This window comes from Cloeon dipterum, chromosome X (genome assembly GCF_949628265.1).
Source record: "Cloeon dipterum chromosome X, ieCloDipt1.1, whole genome shotgun sequence".
Classification (NCBI taxonomy): Eukaryota; Metazoa; Arthropoda; class Insecta; order Ephemeroptera; family Baetidae; genus Cloeon; species Cloeon dipterum.
The window spans coordinates 11,359,900-11,376,364 of NC_088790.1; the positions used below are offsets into that span (position 1 = coordinate 11,359,900).

The 16,465-nt window shown below is 37.5% G+C and overlaps 2 protein-coding genes across 2 annotated transcripts; one reads left to right on the plus strand and one right to left on the minus strand.

Annotated features, from left to right (window-relative positions):
• The first annotated feature begins 7,456 nt into the window (after positions 1–7,456).
• On the plus strand, positions 7,457–10,633 carry LOC135946529 (prostate stem cell antigen). Its single transcript, XM_065494781.1, has 3 exons — positions 7,457–7,783; positions 8,044–8,225; positions 9,655–10,633. Exons 1-3 carry the CDS (start codon positions 7,723–7,725, stop codon positions 9,904–9,906), a joined length of 495 nt encoding a protein of 164 aa, XP_065350853.1. The 5' UTR covers positions 7,457–7,722; the 3' UTR covers positions 9,907–10,633.
• Positions 10,581–13,082, minus strand: LOC135946528 (beta-1,3-glucan-binding protein-like). The gene is made up of 9 exons (XM_065494779.1): positions 13,000–13,082; positions 12,795–12,869; positions 12,598–12,737; positions 12,382–12,545; positions 12,171–12,334; positions 11,513–11,776; positions 11,033–11,175; positions 10,876–10,980; positions 10,581–10,822 (listed from the first exon to the last, which is right to left on the minus strand). Exons 2-9 carry the CDS (start codon positions 12,862–12,864, stop codon positions 10,718–10,720), a joined length of 1,155 nt encoding a protein of 384 aa, XP_065350851.1. The 5' UTR covers positions 12,865–12,869; positions 13,000–13,082; the 3' UTR covers positions 10,581–10,717.
• Positions 13,083–16,465: the final 3,383 nt, after the last annotated feature.

Below are 16,465 nucleotides of genomic sequence, written 5' to 3' on the forward strand. Positions count from 1 at the left end.
TTGTCTTTAACATTAAACTGTTCACCTTCAATTTGGCAATAATCTTTATTTTCTATTTCCCCCTTCAATATAATATGTAGTTGACGTATTGCGGTCTTATTTTTCAAAATGTCCAGTAACACTCAAATCAATAAAAATAATTTTTTACGTGAAAACAATTAATTTTCATCAAAGTGCCTGTTCGTTTATTAATTTTTTTCCTATTTTTAAAACTGACTTCTCGATTGAGAAGATTTCTTTGCCAGCAAAATCCTTTTTTAACAGGGCAGCTGCTGCAGCCATCAGAAAGGTACGAGGGAATTTTCCTTCTTGAATTCTTGTGTTGGAAGAAGCAGAATTTCTTTCTCTGAAATGTAGCTTTTCCTCACAAAGGATGGCATTTTGGGCTCTTGAATTCTTGGAACAAGTGGCAGGGTCGACGAGATTTCATCACTCGTTTCCTCTTTTCGATTTTGCTCAGCAATGAGAAGTCGGACGTTTTCAACAATCTCTGTAGCTAATGTGGTTTGAATTTTGTTGGGGGTAAAGTACTGCTAATCAGAGGTTAACGGGACCAAAATAGCTACTGTACAGTTCGAGAGAATTAATTTTTCCCCTCGAAATTTAACTATCCATCAAGAATAAATCCGCGCAGAGCTGAGCCATTCGATAATTTAATTTTCATTATTTCTATTGCTTTTGTGAATTTTGATATGAGCCAACACTGCCCTCCTACCCATGGCTTTCGCTCGTTTAAAATCAGCATTTTACTGCAATTCAAGGAAATAATACACGCGCAGTAAATGTTCTGCGATGCGCCATGCTTTTCTCTCTGGGAGTTTTGCTTGTTTCTCTTCGGCTCCATTCAGCACAATCGAAGGCACGCGTGTTGAAATCCGGCGGATCAAGCATATAAGCAGAAGTTATGGGAGTGAGACGAAGCCATTTTCCGGTGACATCGCACTGATTGTGATATATGTCGATGCGATTGAACAACACCAGACCTAATTTAGCCCGCTTCCTTCGGCAAGAGCAGCGCATTCGCGATTACATTATCCTCGCACAAATCTCTCGAAATTGAAATTTCAATAAGCTTCTCCTTTGCAGTGAAATATCTTTCTCTGTAATGCATTTTTAATGATTTCCCTATTGCACTTTCAAATAAAAGATGAGAATATTCTACATAATTACTTGAGGGAACTGAACTTTTATGATTTAAAGTGGATATAGCAAATGACATTTGAAAACAAATTATGGAATGGTTGCGAACAAATGAAAAAAGAATGATGAAATGAGCAGAAGAATGATATAACGATTGCGGAAGCGATTGATATTCCAGAAAAAAAGAAGGAAATTGATTTGAATTGGATGCCAGTAGCATGATGTAATCAGGGAATTTCATAAATATTGTTCACGCCAAACAACGCAGAGTGACGATCACGAGAATCGCACCCACGCAGCAACTAAAATTAGAGAGTTGATTTATTTTTCTGCGGTGGTGATGAAGTGTCGCCTTCTTCCGAAAGGGAGGAATTTTCGATTGAATACCCCGCAGCAATTGACTTCTTTTTCGCTGCGGAGGCGGCTGTGGCGACGCAATTTCTAGATTTCTGCGTGCGTCACAACTTGCACATTCCAAATGATTTGTTTCCCGTCAGCGACCAGGCTGAGGTACAAGTTATTTTAGGTCAGGTTAAGATGAGAATGGTATCTGTGACGAAAGCGGGCTCTTGCGCGAACTATTTTTAGAACCCATGACGTAACAGGTGTTTACTATTTCTCATTGTTCCCTCTTTTATTAGACGAAACGTCTTTGTATGCCTTTCCTCCATGGTGGACTCACACTAATTCTCTAAAAAATATCTCGAACAATTGGGATACAAAATTTCTGAATATTACTAATTTAGAATATTAATCATACACAGATGAGTTATTTTTCAAACATGCAGTTCTAAGCATAAATGAAAAGCATAAAGAATTTGGCAAAAATTTGAAAATTGTGGTGTGTTTTGGCTACCATCCGAAGTTTTTGATAAAAATACACAATTTTTTTGCTCTGGAAAAATCGCGTGCAGAATGTGACAGCTCGTATAGTAGTAATATTTAAAAATTTCTAAGATAATTTTCATAAAATTTATTTTTATTTCGGCCTTTTCAAAAGTTTCCTGGTTGCATGAATTGCTGAAAAAATACGTGACAATTTTAAATCGGCTTTCCCGGGAAACAGGGCAGAGGAAATATCTCCAGAACTTGATGAAAATTGCAAATTTTTCTAGCTTTTCAAATTTTCCATGACTTGCTTTTTAGCACTCATTGCAGCTGAACTATATAGAACTAAACTCACACCTCTTATGTTATATGCAGTGAAGCTTATAAACTTCGTCTCCAAAATTCAAGATTTGAACGTCCATCATATGAAAACCGCGAACATCGGAATATGTTCCCTTTGAAAATTTTCAATTAAATTCCAACTCTAGGTAGTAAAAAATCTTTTCTCTCGGATTACTATGCGCACTTCCCATGTGAGCTTAAAATTTATCTCGACTAGATCGTTATTGAATACACATTTGCTTGGATGCTAACATACAAGAAAAATATAGAAAGAAATAGCCGACAATTAATGTGTAATTTAATTTTAGTATTTTCCCCAGATCTAAAATTTTAGCACTTGGATCAGATTTTCCATGCTTGAGCAGCTTTAAAAGTGATGTATGCTTACCAGAATATATGTTTTTTAAGCCTATTAGTTTCTGTGCACGTTCAGAAATAAAGTTAATTCATCTTCCTCAATTGCAAATTCTCAAGTATTATCGGCCTACCTTTCATTTCGAATTTGAGCAGTAGAAAAGCTAGGAAGTTTCCGAGGTAGATGTGACATTTTTGCCTGGGACTTGGATAATCTAGGATAATAGTAGCAAATCCATTGCAGCTAAGCTGGAACTCAAGGATGCAGGAAATTGATTTGCAAGTCTAACAAGCAAAATGTGCTTTCGGCGAGCGCCTGCCGAGCACACGGAAACGCAACCTGCTCGACTCGAGAGTCAAGCGGGTTGCATAATCAATAAGTACGCCAAGCATCGCATCTCGTCGGCGTCGTCGGATGGGGATGCACGCGTTCCTCTCGCTCTGCTTGATTGCGTCGTTGAGCGAAGTCTTTTCCTGGCGCAAAGCTGCACGTGACGAATGTCTGTCTGGTACAGAAAAAGAATGGTTATTTCTACGTGATTATGTGTATTCATTAGCATAATATATTCATTTTCTCCTATGCCTAAGTCAGAAGCGAGGTTCATAATAAAAATAAACTAAACACGTTTATTTCTTGCATCCATTTTTTTATTTTGTCTACAAACGGAATTTCGTATCCGGTCCCCAACTAAAAAATGATGATGATATTCGGTTTTCCTCTCGAAAAGTTTCAATTATCGTGTAAAATCAACTGTTAATTATTGCACAATATTTTGGCTATCAACGAGATTTCGGAATTCATCATATCAAATTACGTATCCAACATTAGATATCTCTGAGGGTTCAGTCCAACAAGGAAAGCAGAAAGATGTTGACGACTCAAAAGGAATGAAATGTAGCTTTGAAGTTCTCTCAAGAGAGTTTCCGTGTCTCTTCCCAAAACTTATTAAATACTGGGAATGCGCGCGATTAATCTATGGAAATGCGAAATGCGTATCTTTGCCACAAAGACGCGCCCTGCCAGCAGCCAATTGTTCTTCCACAAACGAGATTGATGAAATTATTATGTTTATTCATCTGCGACGAGAAGCAGCACCTGTTGCGTTTTCGCCGAACTTGTTTGTTTGCAAGGCAATTGCCGTGCGGCCACTCACCTCTCGGCACCCGCTGCTTTCTCCCTCTATATTCGCGAAATAAAGAGTATTATTTGCTTGATTTGCTAATATATATTTCCCCTAATTCTGCAGCTGTTTTCTGGAATGCGAGATGTCCAGGTCACGTACTGGTTCGAAAACTGCACATACAATGTATTATCTTAGTTTTTTCCTTTTGAGTTTATAATCAATTAAATCATGAGAAAAATTGTGTAAAAGAAAATTTAATTGGCTGTCAAGTTAAAAATAAATATAGAGGAAAGATCATTTGTAAATAAAAAAAAAATGCTTTGTTATATTTTTTTTAAGTTCTGGATGTGGATGTATGGGGCACAGTTGCCCTGCTGATCCGTAATAAACCAAATTTGAATCTGAATCTAAATCAAGGAAATTAAAGGCTTTAAATTACATTACATCAGCTAATTTAATTAATTGGTTCAATTTATTTACAAATTCAGCGTAATTGTTAAAATGAATTCAAAAAGAAGCCAAATAGAAAATCTAGGTTCTAGATTCATGATGTGCCCTGATCTTTATTACCAATATTTTTGGTTCCAGCTTGTCGCACATCGTTTCCAATCCGATTACACGCTCCGTAATCGATTGGTTCTGTCGAAAATGAAATTCAGGTGCTAATGTAAGGCCAGCTTGTGGTTATATTTTCGTCATAGGAGTGTAAACAGTTCCCGATACAAATTATAATGTTTGTATTTTCTGCAATGTCAACCAGTAGAATTTTTAATGTGCTCTCTTATTTTTTACTCGTGAAACAAGGCTTCAGTTGTAGAGCAGAAACAAGCCAGGTAATAAATTGACACTGTTGGAAACAAGGAAAGGAAATGTTTTAGATTCTATTCTAATTTGTAAGCATTTTGAAGGACAAAAACGAGCAACAACATTTCGGGCTTTTCCTCAAGCTTTTTTCCTCGAATTAAAATTTTTTTCACTTGAATACACTGAGCTTCTCGCTAACGGTATTGAATTAATTTACATGAGAGTGTCATCTAAAATATTGAAATTAAATTACAATATTGACTTCAGTAGGCGCTCAGTTTAGATGATTGTTAAATTAATTAAACTCTAAAAATGGTCATTTTCAAACGAATGCTGGATAAATAAGTAAAATAATCCAAATTCAGATTTTTCCAATTTTCACGAACATTTATTACACTTGACAGAATTAAATTTCTGATTTTAATTTTTCATAACGAGATTCCTTTCAAACAGTTTTCTTTATTTGAAAAGCACACATTTTGAATTGCAGCCTAGTTAAATTTTGCAAAGATTGCAACAAGGAATTTTTCTTGATTTCTCAGTGTCATTTTTATTTTAAATCTCTAGACAACTCGAAAGTGCAGCGGAAGCGTTCTAGTTGTGTGCTAGCGTAAAGAAGGAAACCCCGGTGCAGACTACAAAACAAAACCAGCTCTGGCTGTTGTGTTGCGTTTCTCCGCCAACGTGTCTCGCGAAAAACACAAGATTCTGGCTGCGTGTCATTTTTATCGCACGTACCCTTCGCTCGTCGGCTGTCGGGCCCGCGGCCATTGTGCCGTTTTGTGCCATATTAAGGGTGCATTGTGTGTTCAACAGCGTGCAGGCGCGCCTCCCCTGGGCAATTGCAAACGCGGAAACTGCGAAAGGGTCTCAAGACGCGTAATCACTTCTCTCTCCGACTCGCTTTGCCCCGCTTTCCTTCCGCGCTGTTCTCCAGGGAAAACTCAGACGCAGAATTGTTGTTTGTTTCCTCATTTTTCACTTGTCACTTTTCTCTGATACCTCCGAAAAAATAAATCAGTAGCTCTTTTCGTGCAACTTCACCTCCAGTTCTGTTGCCTGTTTATCATTGGGCAAAGGTTTAATAAAAACGTCAATACAAAATTTTCCTGGCTTGTTTCCTCAACATTTCTGTGAATTACCTAAACACAAATTTTTCGAAACCAATATTGGGAATGCATCGCGGAAAATTGATATGAATTTCATTTTACTTTTAGTTTACTAAGCCTTTTAATTTTTAGAGAAAGAACCATCAAATACCCTCTTGAATTGGGATGCCGTTAAAATGACGAAATCCAAGAATTGCTCTAATCTATGTGGTTAGCACAATGAGCAGGGAGAGAAAATTAATTTCAGTGTGCACTTAATATTCGGAGCATATATACAATTTGCCCCTCTCATACCGTTTATCAAATTATCCACCACAATAACAGAACAGTAATAATTATAATGATTATGTTTGCCAAAAACCTATAATTTTCTGATTGCGGGAGCGACAACGTAGGCTTCCCCTAATTTCCAATTTCACTCTGCGCGAAATGAAAACATAATTATTGTGCGGCCGCTGCTGTAATTACAAATTAGGCGCAACCACAAATTTGTTGTGTTAGAGTGAGCCGCGCGCATTGATCAATTTGCGCTCTGCCTCCGCCTCAAACTCACACTTTATCAGTTGATAGCGTGACGTCACGGGCTCGCGATCGAATCCGCTCTGACCGCACCAACCGAGCCTAATTTTCACTCACCCCTTCAGCGACGAGATAAGTAATTAAACTCTTGCGCTGCGAACCAAACCGCACGGAAAAACCAAACTGCTCGTCTGTCGGCTTATTATCCTTTGAGATAAAATGTTTTTCTGCATGTAAGGAGATTAAAACATTATTACACGAAGATTAAAATCGACTTTAAATGACGAAATGCAATTGCCAAAATATATTTTAAATATTAAAAATAACTAATGCGGTTGCCACTTCAAAAAATTCCAGCATAAAACTTAATTTTCTGCCTGCTGAATAACTTTAAAAAAAAGGAACAATATTTTGGGCACATCAGGGTTAAATTGTTCTCAATTTGGCCGTTCCACCGTTGTGCAGATCTTGCAGATCGAACCATTACAGTGCCTGTCAGGCGTCGTTTAAATCGCTATACGTGGAATCAATAATTTAAATAATTAAATCGGCCATGTTTGAGACATTGTAAACTCATATTAAAAAATTACTCTAAATTACGAATTCTTGCAAAAAAAAAAAAAAAAAATAGTTGGCCATCTAGATCAGGTCTAGATATATCATGCATCTTATGACACAAAGTTTCATGTTCAAGATTCATTTAGAACTCGAGATAATCTCCATTTTTCTTAGTAAGCTACTCCGAGATGCTGATTTTGCAAGATTTCTCCCTAATTTTCCGGTGAAACAGTCTCACATTTTCCCGTCAAACTCGGGTTTTTGTCACCTCTCTGTGCACCGTAAAACATACTAAAAATTCAAAATGGTGCTTTAGAAAAATATGAAAATTTGCAGACGATATTAAATCTCTTGTGGTGACACCCAAGTATTTTTGTTCAACGCTCTCGTCCTTAAAACTTCGAAAACGTGTGACTGTGAGTTTTTATTTGATTTGTTTATTTTAATCACTATAGCAACTAAAAAAATTCAAATTACAATTTAAAGTTAAATTTTAGATTTTGACAAACGCGTCTTTTGCGGACCGCGCGTTGCTGCGAGCTCACATGTGCGAACTCTGGCGGTTCCCAGTGCAACGAATTGACATAGAGGGTGCGGATCAATACACGTGAGAGAGAGAGAGAGAGAGAGAGAGAGAGAGAGAGTGAGAGAGAGAGAGTGAGAGAGAGAGAGAGAGATTTGCCAAGGAGAAGTCGGTAGTGCACTTTTCGCGCCACGGCCGACCGCAATCTATACCGTTCACTTGCTCGCGAATAAAAATTTCGATTCGGCGTATAAAAGAAGCGAAAAGACGCGATTATTTCTTGCCAGGGGGGCGCGTGCGCCCTTGCGGGGGAGCGTCGGTCGGACGAGCACCACCGTGCTGGAGATCAGCTGAGGAAAACACCAACCACTTGGTTGTTATTGCTGCTGAACGAAACGTGTGATCCGAAGCCCCTACGAAGATGCTGTGCCGCCTCACCTTATGCCTGCTGCTCTACCTGTTCAACCTACACCTTGCCTCAGGTACACCCTGAACCATTCCACTTTTTTTAATTCATTTCTCATCGTGTGACTTTTAGCACTGCTTTTGCCTTCTAGCGATAGAAAGATTTTCTTCGGTTTTTTTAGAAAAGACAATTTTATACATTCATACAAACCTTATTAAAATTTTAAGAAAATTAAGGGTGAAAATTAAGATATATTAATCAAATTGAGCAACTGAAAAATGCACATTTTTTTATTAAATTTATTTTCTGCAATAAAACTGATTTTCTGTGACGCAGGTGAACTTCTCAGTCGTGAGCACAAAACGTACGCAGCGTCGGAGAGAGCAAACAACTTGACCTGCTATAGTTGTAGCTCCCTTGAGGATGGTGAAAAATGTGCCAATATAACTTTAAACTCATCCCGCGAAGAGTTAGAGAAATTCGCAAGAAGTTGCCCCGACGATATGAGGATATGCATAGTGAGTTAGTCGAGAGGGAACATCAGCTGGTCTGATTGCATCGAGATATTATGAGTCACGCTTGCAGAGAATTTTGCTGTTGCAATCCAAAGCTTTAACCTTGAGCCTTATGTCCAATGGAACTGGAATATTCCGATTTTGAACATTTGATGGGAGTTCTTTTTTAATAGCATTCATTTATTATTTTTAGGGCTGTATAATTTTGATGGTTTTTTCAATTTTTCTTATCAAAGAAGCACGAATTATGCCATTTAAACCATATTCAAAATAGTCTAAATTGTCTCCAACTGCCAAAACCGACTAAAAAACTTATTTTTAATCTAAATCAAATAACATATGCAGTCGTGGAAAAGTTCATATTTTTATCTCATGTTTGGAAATTTTCTGTTTAAGTTTAGGTTAATTTTACTCGCCAAAAATGTATTTTTAATCAGTTGTCAAAACAGATTTTTACATGTGAAAATAGGTTTTGATGCCTTTTTAGACCTGTTGAAAAACAGACAGAACCATCCTTGTTTTGGTTAAATAGTGTTAAAACCTATTTATTTAGACACTTTCTAATTCCAAAATGGGTTAAATTTTAGCAAATAAAATGCTGTTCCTTTTGTACATTTTCAACTAATTCACAGATTTTTCTAGCAAACCCTTAAATGGAAAAGTCTAAACAATCCTACTTTATTAACAAACCATCTTAATTGCATAAGTTCATGTTAATTTGTTATTTTTAGATTTAAAAAATTGTTTTTATTACGGATCAGCGGGTATATTTTTATCTACGGCATATTTTAATTTCTTGAACATCTTTTTTTAAGGTGTATTGGTCTGAGAAATTCGCGAAAATCATTTTAGCTTTCTCTAAAATTGGATAAGAGCAAATATTTGCCTGAAGGGCGCTGTGTAAATTTCTGAGAAAATCAAAGTTTTCTTGTTTTTCAAATGGCAACAAATCGTGATTTTTCCTACATTAAATTGTATACAAAAAAGCCGAAACTCGCTGGATGAATTGCGACAGGGGTATCGAGTAAAAAAATATTGCCAAGAATGAAGTTTTTCTGTCCTATTATATTTCCTCTATTTCACATTGTAGAAGCTAATTTTTTCCAGATTCCACAAATTTTTATTTTTTTTTGGCCCTATGGAGCCAACCGTTGATGATTCATAAAATAGGGCTTAAGTTATATAAACTCTTATTAATCAATAAAGAAGTTCTTGTTATTAATTTTCCGGTCAAAAATGCAATACACTACTGAGAGAAAATATTTTTTTAACAATAATTCATTTAACAGAATTTTTTGTTCTGTTATTTTGTTTCTTTGTTAGTATTTAAATTATCTCATAAGTAGAATAAGTGATTTTGTGATATGTATTAGTGTATTGAGTGGCACGCCCATGGCGTAAATAAACATAATTAATCATTTTAAAATTCCAGGTCAAACGCATTTCTTACACGACCAGCAACGAGAACTCGACCTCGACGCCGAAAATGTGGTCCCTGGAGAGGAACTGTTCGAGCAAATGCGAGCCAGGCTGCATAGTGATCGGGGAACGCACCAAGTTGTACGCGTGCACAAACTGTTGCGACACAAAGCTGTGCAACGTGGGCAAGGCCACGGCCTGCAGGCGGCCGGCGGCCAGTCTGCTGCTGCCCACGCTGGCGACACTGCTGCTCTTTCCCGTCTGACCCCATTTGAATACACACTATACTGACTAAAATTATTTTATTAACAAAATGCGCCATCACCGAAACGTCGTTCTTCCCGTGTTCCAAAGTAAAGAAAACGGTTGTTGCGCGAGTTCATGCAATTCTAAATGGCGGCTTTGCATTGCGACCGTTTCCTGTTGGGCTTGAAAAGTCCGAATCTCTTTGTTTTACACCCTGGACCAACAAATTAGTTTCAGTGGACACAATCAAAACAAATTAAGCAATTGGAATCAATGACCTGCAGATGACTAATTTCATCCAATCCGATTTTATACACAAAAAGCACGAATTTACTACTTTTAAATCAAACCGAAAATGTAGCCAAATGTGTTGAGTTAATCTTTACAGTTTATGCACAAACTTAGTGATCATTAGATAGCAGAGGTCTCGTTGCCAGCCGCTAGATTGTAGCTCAGCGGCTGGCCTCTTGATTTCAGTAAGTTGAAAAATGTTCCAAAGCCAAATTTTATAGAGCTTACTATAACTAGCCCAAAGACTTTAAAGAAAGATTTAAGCCAATTTCTTTTTTCATCCTTTTGTCTTGCGGCTGGAAGCTGACTGCATGATAAAATTGGCGGCTGGCTGAGTGAGATCTCAAGAAGTTTGATAAATGTTAAATTAAATATATATACGAATTCAATTACTACCACGCATAATGTTATGAATTAAGAAATTTATTAATAATAATCAAAATACAAACTTAAAACAGGCTCACAATCTTTTATTAAATGTTCCCATCAAAACTCAGAAAAAAACCTTAAAACCCCATACTAAATAGGAACCCAAGAGTTTACAAAGCGTAAACTCGGACGTAATCAATCTTGAGCGCGGTCGTGCCATCTGTCTTCCAGGTCGGTTCCCAGTCAGCTCGCTTACTCCAGAAGTCCTTAAACGCCTGATTCATCATTTCAATTATCAAATAATCCGTGGTTAATTTCCAAATCTGACCGTGTTGGGTGACGCATTGCTCCATGGTTTCGGTTTCGGGTTGGAAATGCCGTCAGGGAACATTCCAGTTGTTCCGCCCACCGCCACGTTCAAGATAAGGAAAAACTATACAAAAGAAAGTTCAGGACACATAGAAAGGAATCTTTTCGTGGAGTACCTCTTGGTCGAATGGAGCCATCTTGGTGCCATTTGCCCAAATATTGGTTAGCGAGGAGCTGAAGTTGCCCAATTGCCAAAATCCGCCAGATGAAGGAGTAACTCGCCCGGTCTCATTGCCGTCAATGCTGAACTTGATGTAGTCTGAGCCAGATATTTAATTAAAAAACAAGCATTGTTTTTGCGGCAAGAACTATCCCAGGTTTTGCTAAATGAGTAAATCCCAGAATGATATTTTTTTACAAAAATATGAAAAAGAAATCAAGACTTAATTTTAGGTTAGCCCAAAAGTTGAAACCTTTCTCCACTTATACCGTTTTCTAATTTAGAAGGGAAAATATTCCCATTGGCTCTTTAAATAATGTCTCATATCATGAGACACTTTCAAGAAAATTAAAATTAAACAAAAAATTAACGAATAAAACAATAATAAATTGTAATAAAATATAAAATTGTTTTGGTTGCGATGCTATTTTCCAACCTGGAGTCCACTGGACTTCGTACAAGTGGAAGGCCTTGTCATAGCCGTTTCCCTTGGCAGTTTTGCGCTCCCAGTTGGTCTTGCGGAAGCGGTTGTTGGCCGTATCAGGGCCCCAGTGCAGCGTTGATGACGACATCTCGACGCCGATATTGGTGCCGCCGTTGAAGGAGCCCAGGTCGCGGTTGCCTCGCGACTCCATTATGTCGATTTCACCTGAGCGAGGCCAGGTGCCATAGGTGCTCTTCTTCGGCATCATCCATATGGCTGTTAATAAGCAAAAATTGATTTTAATTTTACAAAAAAGTGAAGTTTTTAAGAATATATTTATGATCGAGGAATTTTATTTTTTTCATTAAAAAAATAAGAGGAGTTGTCCATTCTTGCATTATTTTTATTTTAATTGAAATGTATGGTTTATTCATTTACATTTTGAAAGAATCCAGAATGGGATAAATTTCTCGATAAATTTTCAGTTTCAACCACCTTCTGGTTGAAAATCCGCACGTATTTATTTCAACACTTCGTGTGCGTAAATAATTTTCAATATTTCCTTCGTTTTTTAATTTTCTCTTGCAGAATTTTCCACTGCTATGATAATTATATATTTGTTTTGTTCTTTGTCTTCGAATTGTTTCAAAAATTTCAATTAATGATTTACCCGGCCAAATCCAGTCGCCGGCGGGCAGCTGCGCGCGGACCTGGACGGTGCCGTATCTGAAGCTGAAAGTGTTGATGGTGTGCAGCCTCGCTGACGTGATCGGAGGCAGGATGAGCGAGCTGCTGCCGGTCCGGTTGCAGCCATTGTTCCAGCTCGCCGTGCAGCTTGAAGCAATAAATTAAAATCTCGGCGGTTGGAAAAAGTAACTGACTATTTGCCCAGGTTGATGTTGCCGGAAGTGAGGAAGTTTTCGCTGTAGGTCGACGCCAGGAAGTTGGGTTTGATGTTCAAAACACTGCTGTCCGTGATGAAAACGTTGGCTGACGCATTTGGCGGCGCAACAGAGCCGTTCCAGTAGATTTGAAACTCGTTATTCTGCCCAAAACAATTTTTTGGAACTCGAAAATTAATATTTCACATGACATACTCCACCGCCGGCCATTGTGATCTCGTGGGTCCATTTCTGAGGGTCTAGTTTGGTGAAGTTATCTTCGAAAATCAGGGTTCCCTTGCATATTTTTCCTTGGAAGTTACTCGAGGTCGTCAAAGAGTAGATGCAAATACTTGCTGTGTAATAATTATTCGATTAAATGAACTAACAATCAGAGTATATCTAGTTTATACGTTTAATCTGGGCTATTACACCTGCCTGCGTCAGAAGCAGCAAATTTAGAAATAAGCGCAACCGTCTCATTGTGCCTATAAATTTTCAAAATTAAAGGAGAATCAGTGATCAAAGTAAAAATAAAAATCATCTTAGAACAATGTTTAGCCCATCAAAACAGTTGATGAAGAGAAAAAACGCAAGATTTAAACCACATGCACTGACCTGAAAAGTATAAATCAGTTCTGGATGGACATTTGTTGCTAGTCTGCAGCTAACTTGCTAAATATTCACTGCCGCGTCGATGGAAAATGTTGCAAAGCGGAAGGACTCTGCTCCCACCATATCAAACCGCGAAAAAATATGTGCTTTCAGTATATTATATAACTGCCGCAAACTCATGAAACCTATACGATCCATGAAAAACACCTCTTCTAAAATACATTTTTTTCTGTTGCTTTTTTATCTGTTCAAATTACATCTTATTTCTGAGTATTTTTATCCGTGTTTGATTTCACACGTTTTTGTTCGAATTACAGAGGAAAATGTAGGCTGCATCTTAACGAAGCGAATTTCCGTGGAAACGCCGGCCGCGCACATGCAAAACGCTGTTCTTCACGGGAAATAATAAGGCAGGTGTGCTGGCGCGTCATTAGTAGACATTAAAATGTATTCACAGCAGGATTTGCTCGTTGACGCGGGGAATTTTCCTCGTTCTTGCCTAATCTCGCGATGCTCGGCTGATACCAGGAAAATCGGCTATTTTATTACCGCTGACAAAGTGAGAAATTGTGTTTGTGCCGATGAAAGAACCATAAAGATCGCTGATAGAGTTATCGAGAAACCGAGTAAAACGATTCTCTGCTTTTAATAATTATTGCTCAATAGCCGTGGTGAACCTGTTCTCTCTTTCGGACTCGAAAGGGTTCGCAGCGTGCAGCCAGGAGGAAATAGGCAATAATTTAAAACTAAACTGACTTTTTTAACTAAAGAAAAAAACACGCAGTGGCTCTACTGTGTAGACCTCTTAAACAGGATGGGCGGCTGAAACTTAAAAATTGAAAACAAAATTTTTCTTCTTTATTACCGCAGCCACCGGCTGTCTTTGTTTTAGCACCGCAGGCCTGCGTAACAATATCCAAACTGAATATACATAATACTGTATATTGAAATGGAATGCAGTATAATTTGAAAAGAAATTAGAAAATTCCAACATTTTTGAAAATTTTTAAATCCGACGAAAAATGCAGAACTCCGTACTTAATCATTGAGCAGGTATTTTAACTTCGGCTCTCAGAATAAAACTGAGATTTATCCCTCCTTTCTTACTTTTTGTTTCTTTTCCTGTTTCCCCATTGGCACATGCAGGGTGTGAATTTTCTTATATTTGTACCACCCAGCTTGAACCAAAATTTTTCAGTCGAATGAATTTTGCTATCAATTAATGTATCAACAACTACAATTATTTTTGTCTCGTGATTAGGTTGCAGGGGTAGCTGAAATGAATGAATTCAACGTTTCAAACAAGGAAAGTTTCATTTCAATTTAAATTGACAATGTATTCTTCAACAAAAATCCAGACAGCAGAAAATTCTGGATTTTCGGCAGTTGGAAACAATCGTCTGTACCCAGTGCCTTAAGCATAATTAAAAAGGAAACAAACTCCCCGCAAATTATTTCCCTTGGGATGCTCGACAATATTTCATAAGCGTAAAAAGAGTAAAATTTAATTTTTAGGTCACAAAATACAGAAGTATAATTTTTTGGTACAGGATCTGAGGTGAAATTTTTTAAAAATTAATTGTTACTGGCTTAAAATGATCTCTAAAAAATTGAGGCTGCGTTAAAACGTTACGTTAGAAATTCCGAGGAAATCGGATCAGCTTGAAAGTTTAGCAAGCTTATCAAGCAACGATGAGCTTTGCCTCCCAAATGATGATAATCGCGATTTATTTTATCTGTAAAAAATTAGCCACATAAATTTGTAACGAGTATTTAGAATACTCGTTGAATTTCCTAAGCGGCAAAAAAAGATGTTATTCAACGAGTATTCCAAATGCTCGTTACAAATTCAAAGCATATAACATTATGTTAATTGTTGTCCTGTTTCTATCTAATAGGATTTTGTAGCAAAATATATTTTACAATGATTAAAATTGATATTTTAATAGCTTGTCCATAGCGGAACAAAGGAATTTAGAAGGCTAAAAAGTTGAAAAAATTAACACGCTCTCGTACTGTACAGCAGTTTGCGAATATTAATTTTTCTTTTTACAACTCTTTCGGCTTTTTGCATCCATTCTAGTGCGTTCTTCGGGAGCAAATTTTTCTCCCTGGGAGTCCCGCTCCCGAAAAAATGTTTCCTGTTACCGGAATTTCCTGGTGCCCTTACCAAATATTTTTCCCGGGAATTCCCGCTCCCGATTCTTATTTCCCGATTTTTCCCGCTCCCGATTTCCCGCCAAAAATTTTAAAATTGAAGTTAGACACCATGTGCGTTGATAACTTAATTCTTAGCTCGCATATTTACAAATACAAACTTACTACATGCTCTTTTATTTTCCGTGTTGAAGTTGAAAATTATACTTTGGGTTGATTTAAAAATTCACTGAGGCAATTTTTACTGGGCCATGTTAAATACCACGTTGCAAATAAAATTCAGTGTTTGTAAAAATGCAGAGATTACTCAAACAAAACCTAAAAGAATGCATTTTATATTGATCAAGAACTACTCTTTCGACTCTTTTAAGTTGCGATAATCATCACACGTCAATGAAAGAAAATTCTGTAACATTTTTAGTAATATTGGATGACAGAAAAGAAATATTGCAGCTTGTACTCCGCAAATTGAAATTAGGACAGTTAATAAAGTTATCAAACCGTGAAAAATATCTAATATACAAAACATTCCTAACAATTTTTTTTAATCATTTTATGAAAATTATAAGCTAGTTGTGAAATATGAATTTTGACTAGGTTACCGGGAATTCCCGCTCCCGGAAAAACTTTCCCACTCCCGTCCCGACCGTGGTTCCCTTCCAAAAATTTGGCTCCTGGCACCGGGAATTCCCGGGAGATTCCGGGAGTCCTGATACATTCCCGTCCCGGCGAACGCACTAATCCATTCCTTATTGTTACTCATAAGATTTAAATCATTTTTAATTATTAAATTCATCCTTCTTGGTTTTTTAATTTTCAATTTTGTGAATTTCAATTTGAAAGTAGAAAAAATTAAACCAATCAAGTAAATGAATCTCAGCCTAGTTGAGGTAGCTATTTAAAAAAAATAATTTTCCTAAAATATTGTTGAATATTGTGAGTGAGACGAAACAAGAAATTTCTCCGCTAGAGTTGAACCAGTTCGGGCACTGAAAAAAAAATAACGAATTCGAGGCAAGTTGTCACGTCCACAGTTTGGTTCGGAGCCGAGGCAGAGCTAGGAACGTGTGTGTGTGTGTGTGTGTGTGTGTGTGTGTGTGTGTGTGTGTGTGTGTGTGTGTGTGTGTGGCTGGTTGTCTCATCTTAAAGGGTCATCTGCGACCCGAAGCAGCGGCAGCGAGAGATAGAGTACGTACGCAGCGTATAAAAATGGCATTTTTTGTCCGCGGCGCCGGTTCGTGGAAGCGGCACTCGTCCGAGAAGCGATGGTAATAAAATCGACACATTAGCTCTTGGCGAGCCGTGCACGTGA

What these genes read in the sequence shown, in the direction of transcription:
- LOC135946529 (XM_065494781.1), top strand. Translation starts at nt 7,723, where the DNA reads ATGCTGTGCCGCCTCACCTTATGCCTGCTGCTCTACCTGTTCAACCTA. An exon ending in CAACCTACACCTTGCCTCAG is followed by an intron (nt 7,784 to 8,043) that starts GTACACCCTGAA and finishes TCTGTGACGCAG; the next exon opens with GTGAACTTCTCAGTCGTGAG. An exon ending in ACGATATGAGGATATGCATA is followed by an intron (nt 8,226 to 9,654) that starts GTGAGTTAGTCG and finishes TTAAAATTCCAG; the next exon opens with GTCAAACGCATTTCTTACAC.
- LOC135946528 (XM_065494779.1), bottom strand. Translation starts at nt 12,864, where the DNA reads ATGAGACGGTTGCGCTTATTTCTAAATTTGCTGCTTCTGACGCAGGCA. An exon ending in TGTAATAGCCCAGATTAAAC is followed by an intron (nt 12,738 to 12,794) that starts GTATAAACTAGA and finishes ATTATTACACAG; the next exon opens with CAAGTATTTGCATCTACTCT. An exon ending in CGAAGTCCAGTGGACTCCAG is followed by an intron (nt 11,176 to 11,512) that starts GTTGGAAAATAG and finishes TATCTGGCTCAG; the next exon opens with ACTACATCAAGTTCAGCATT.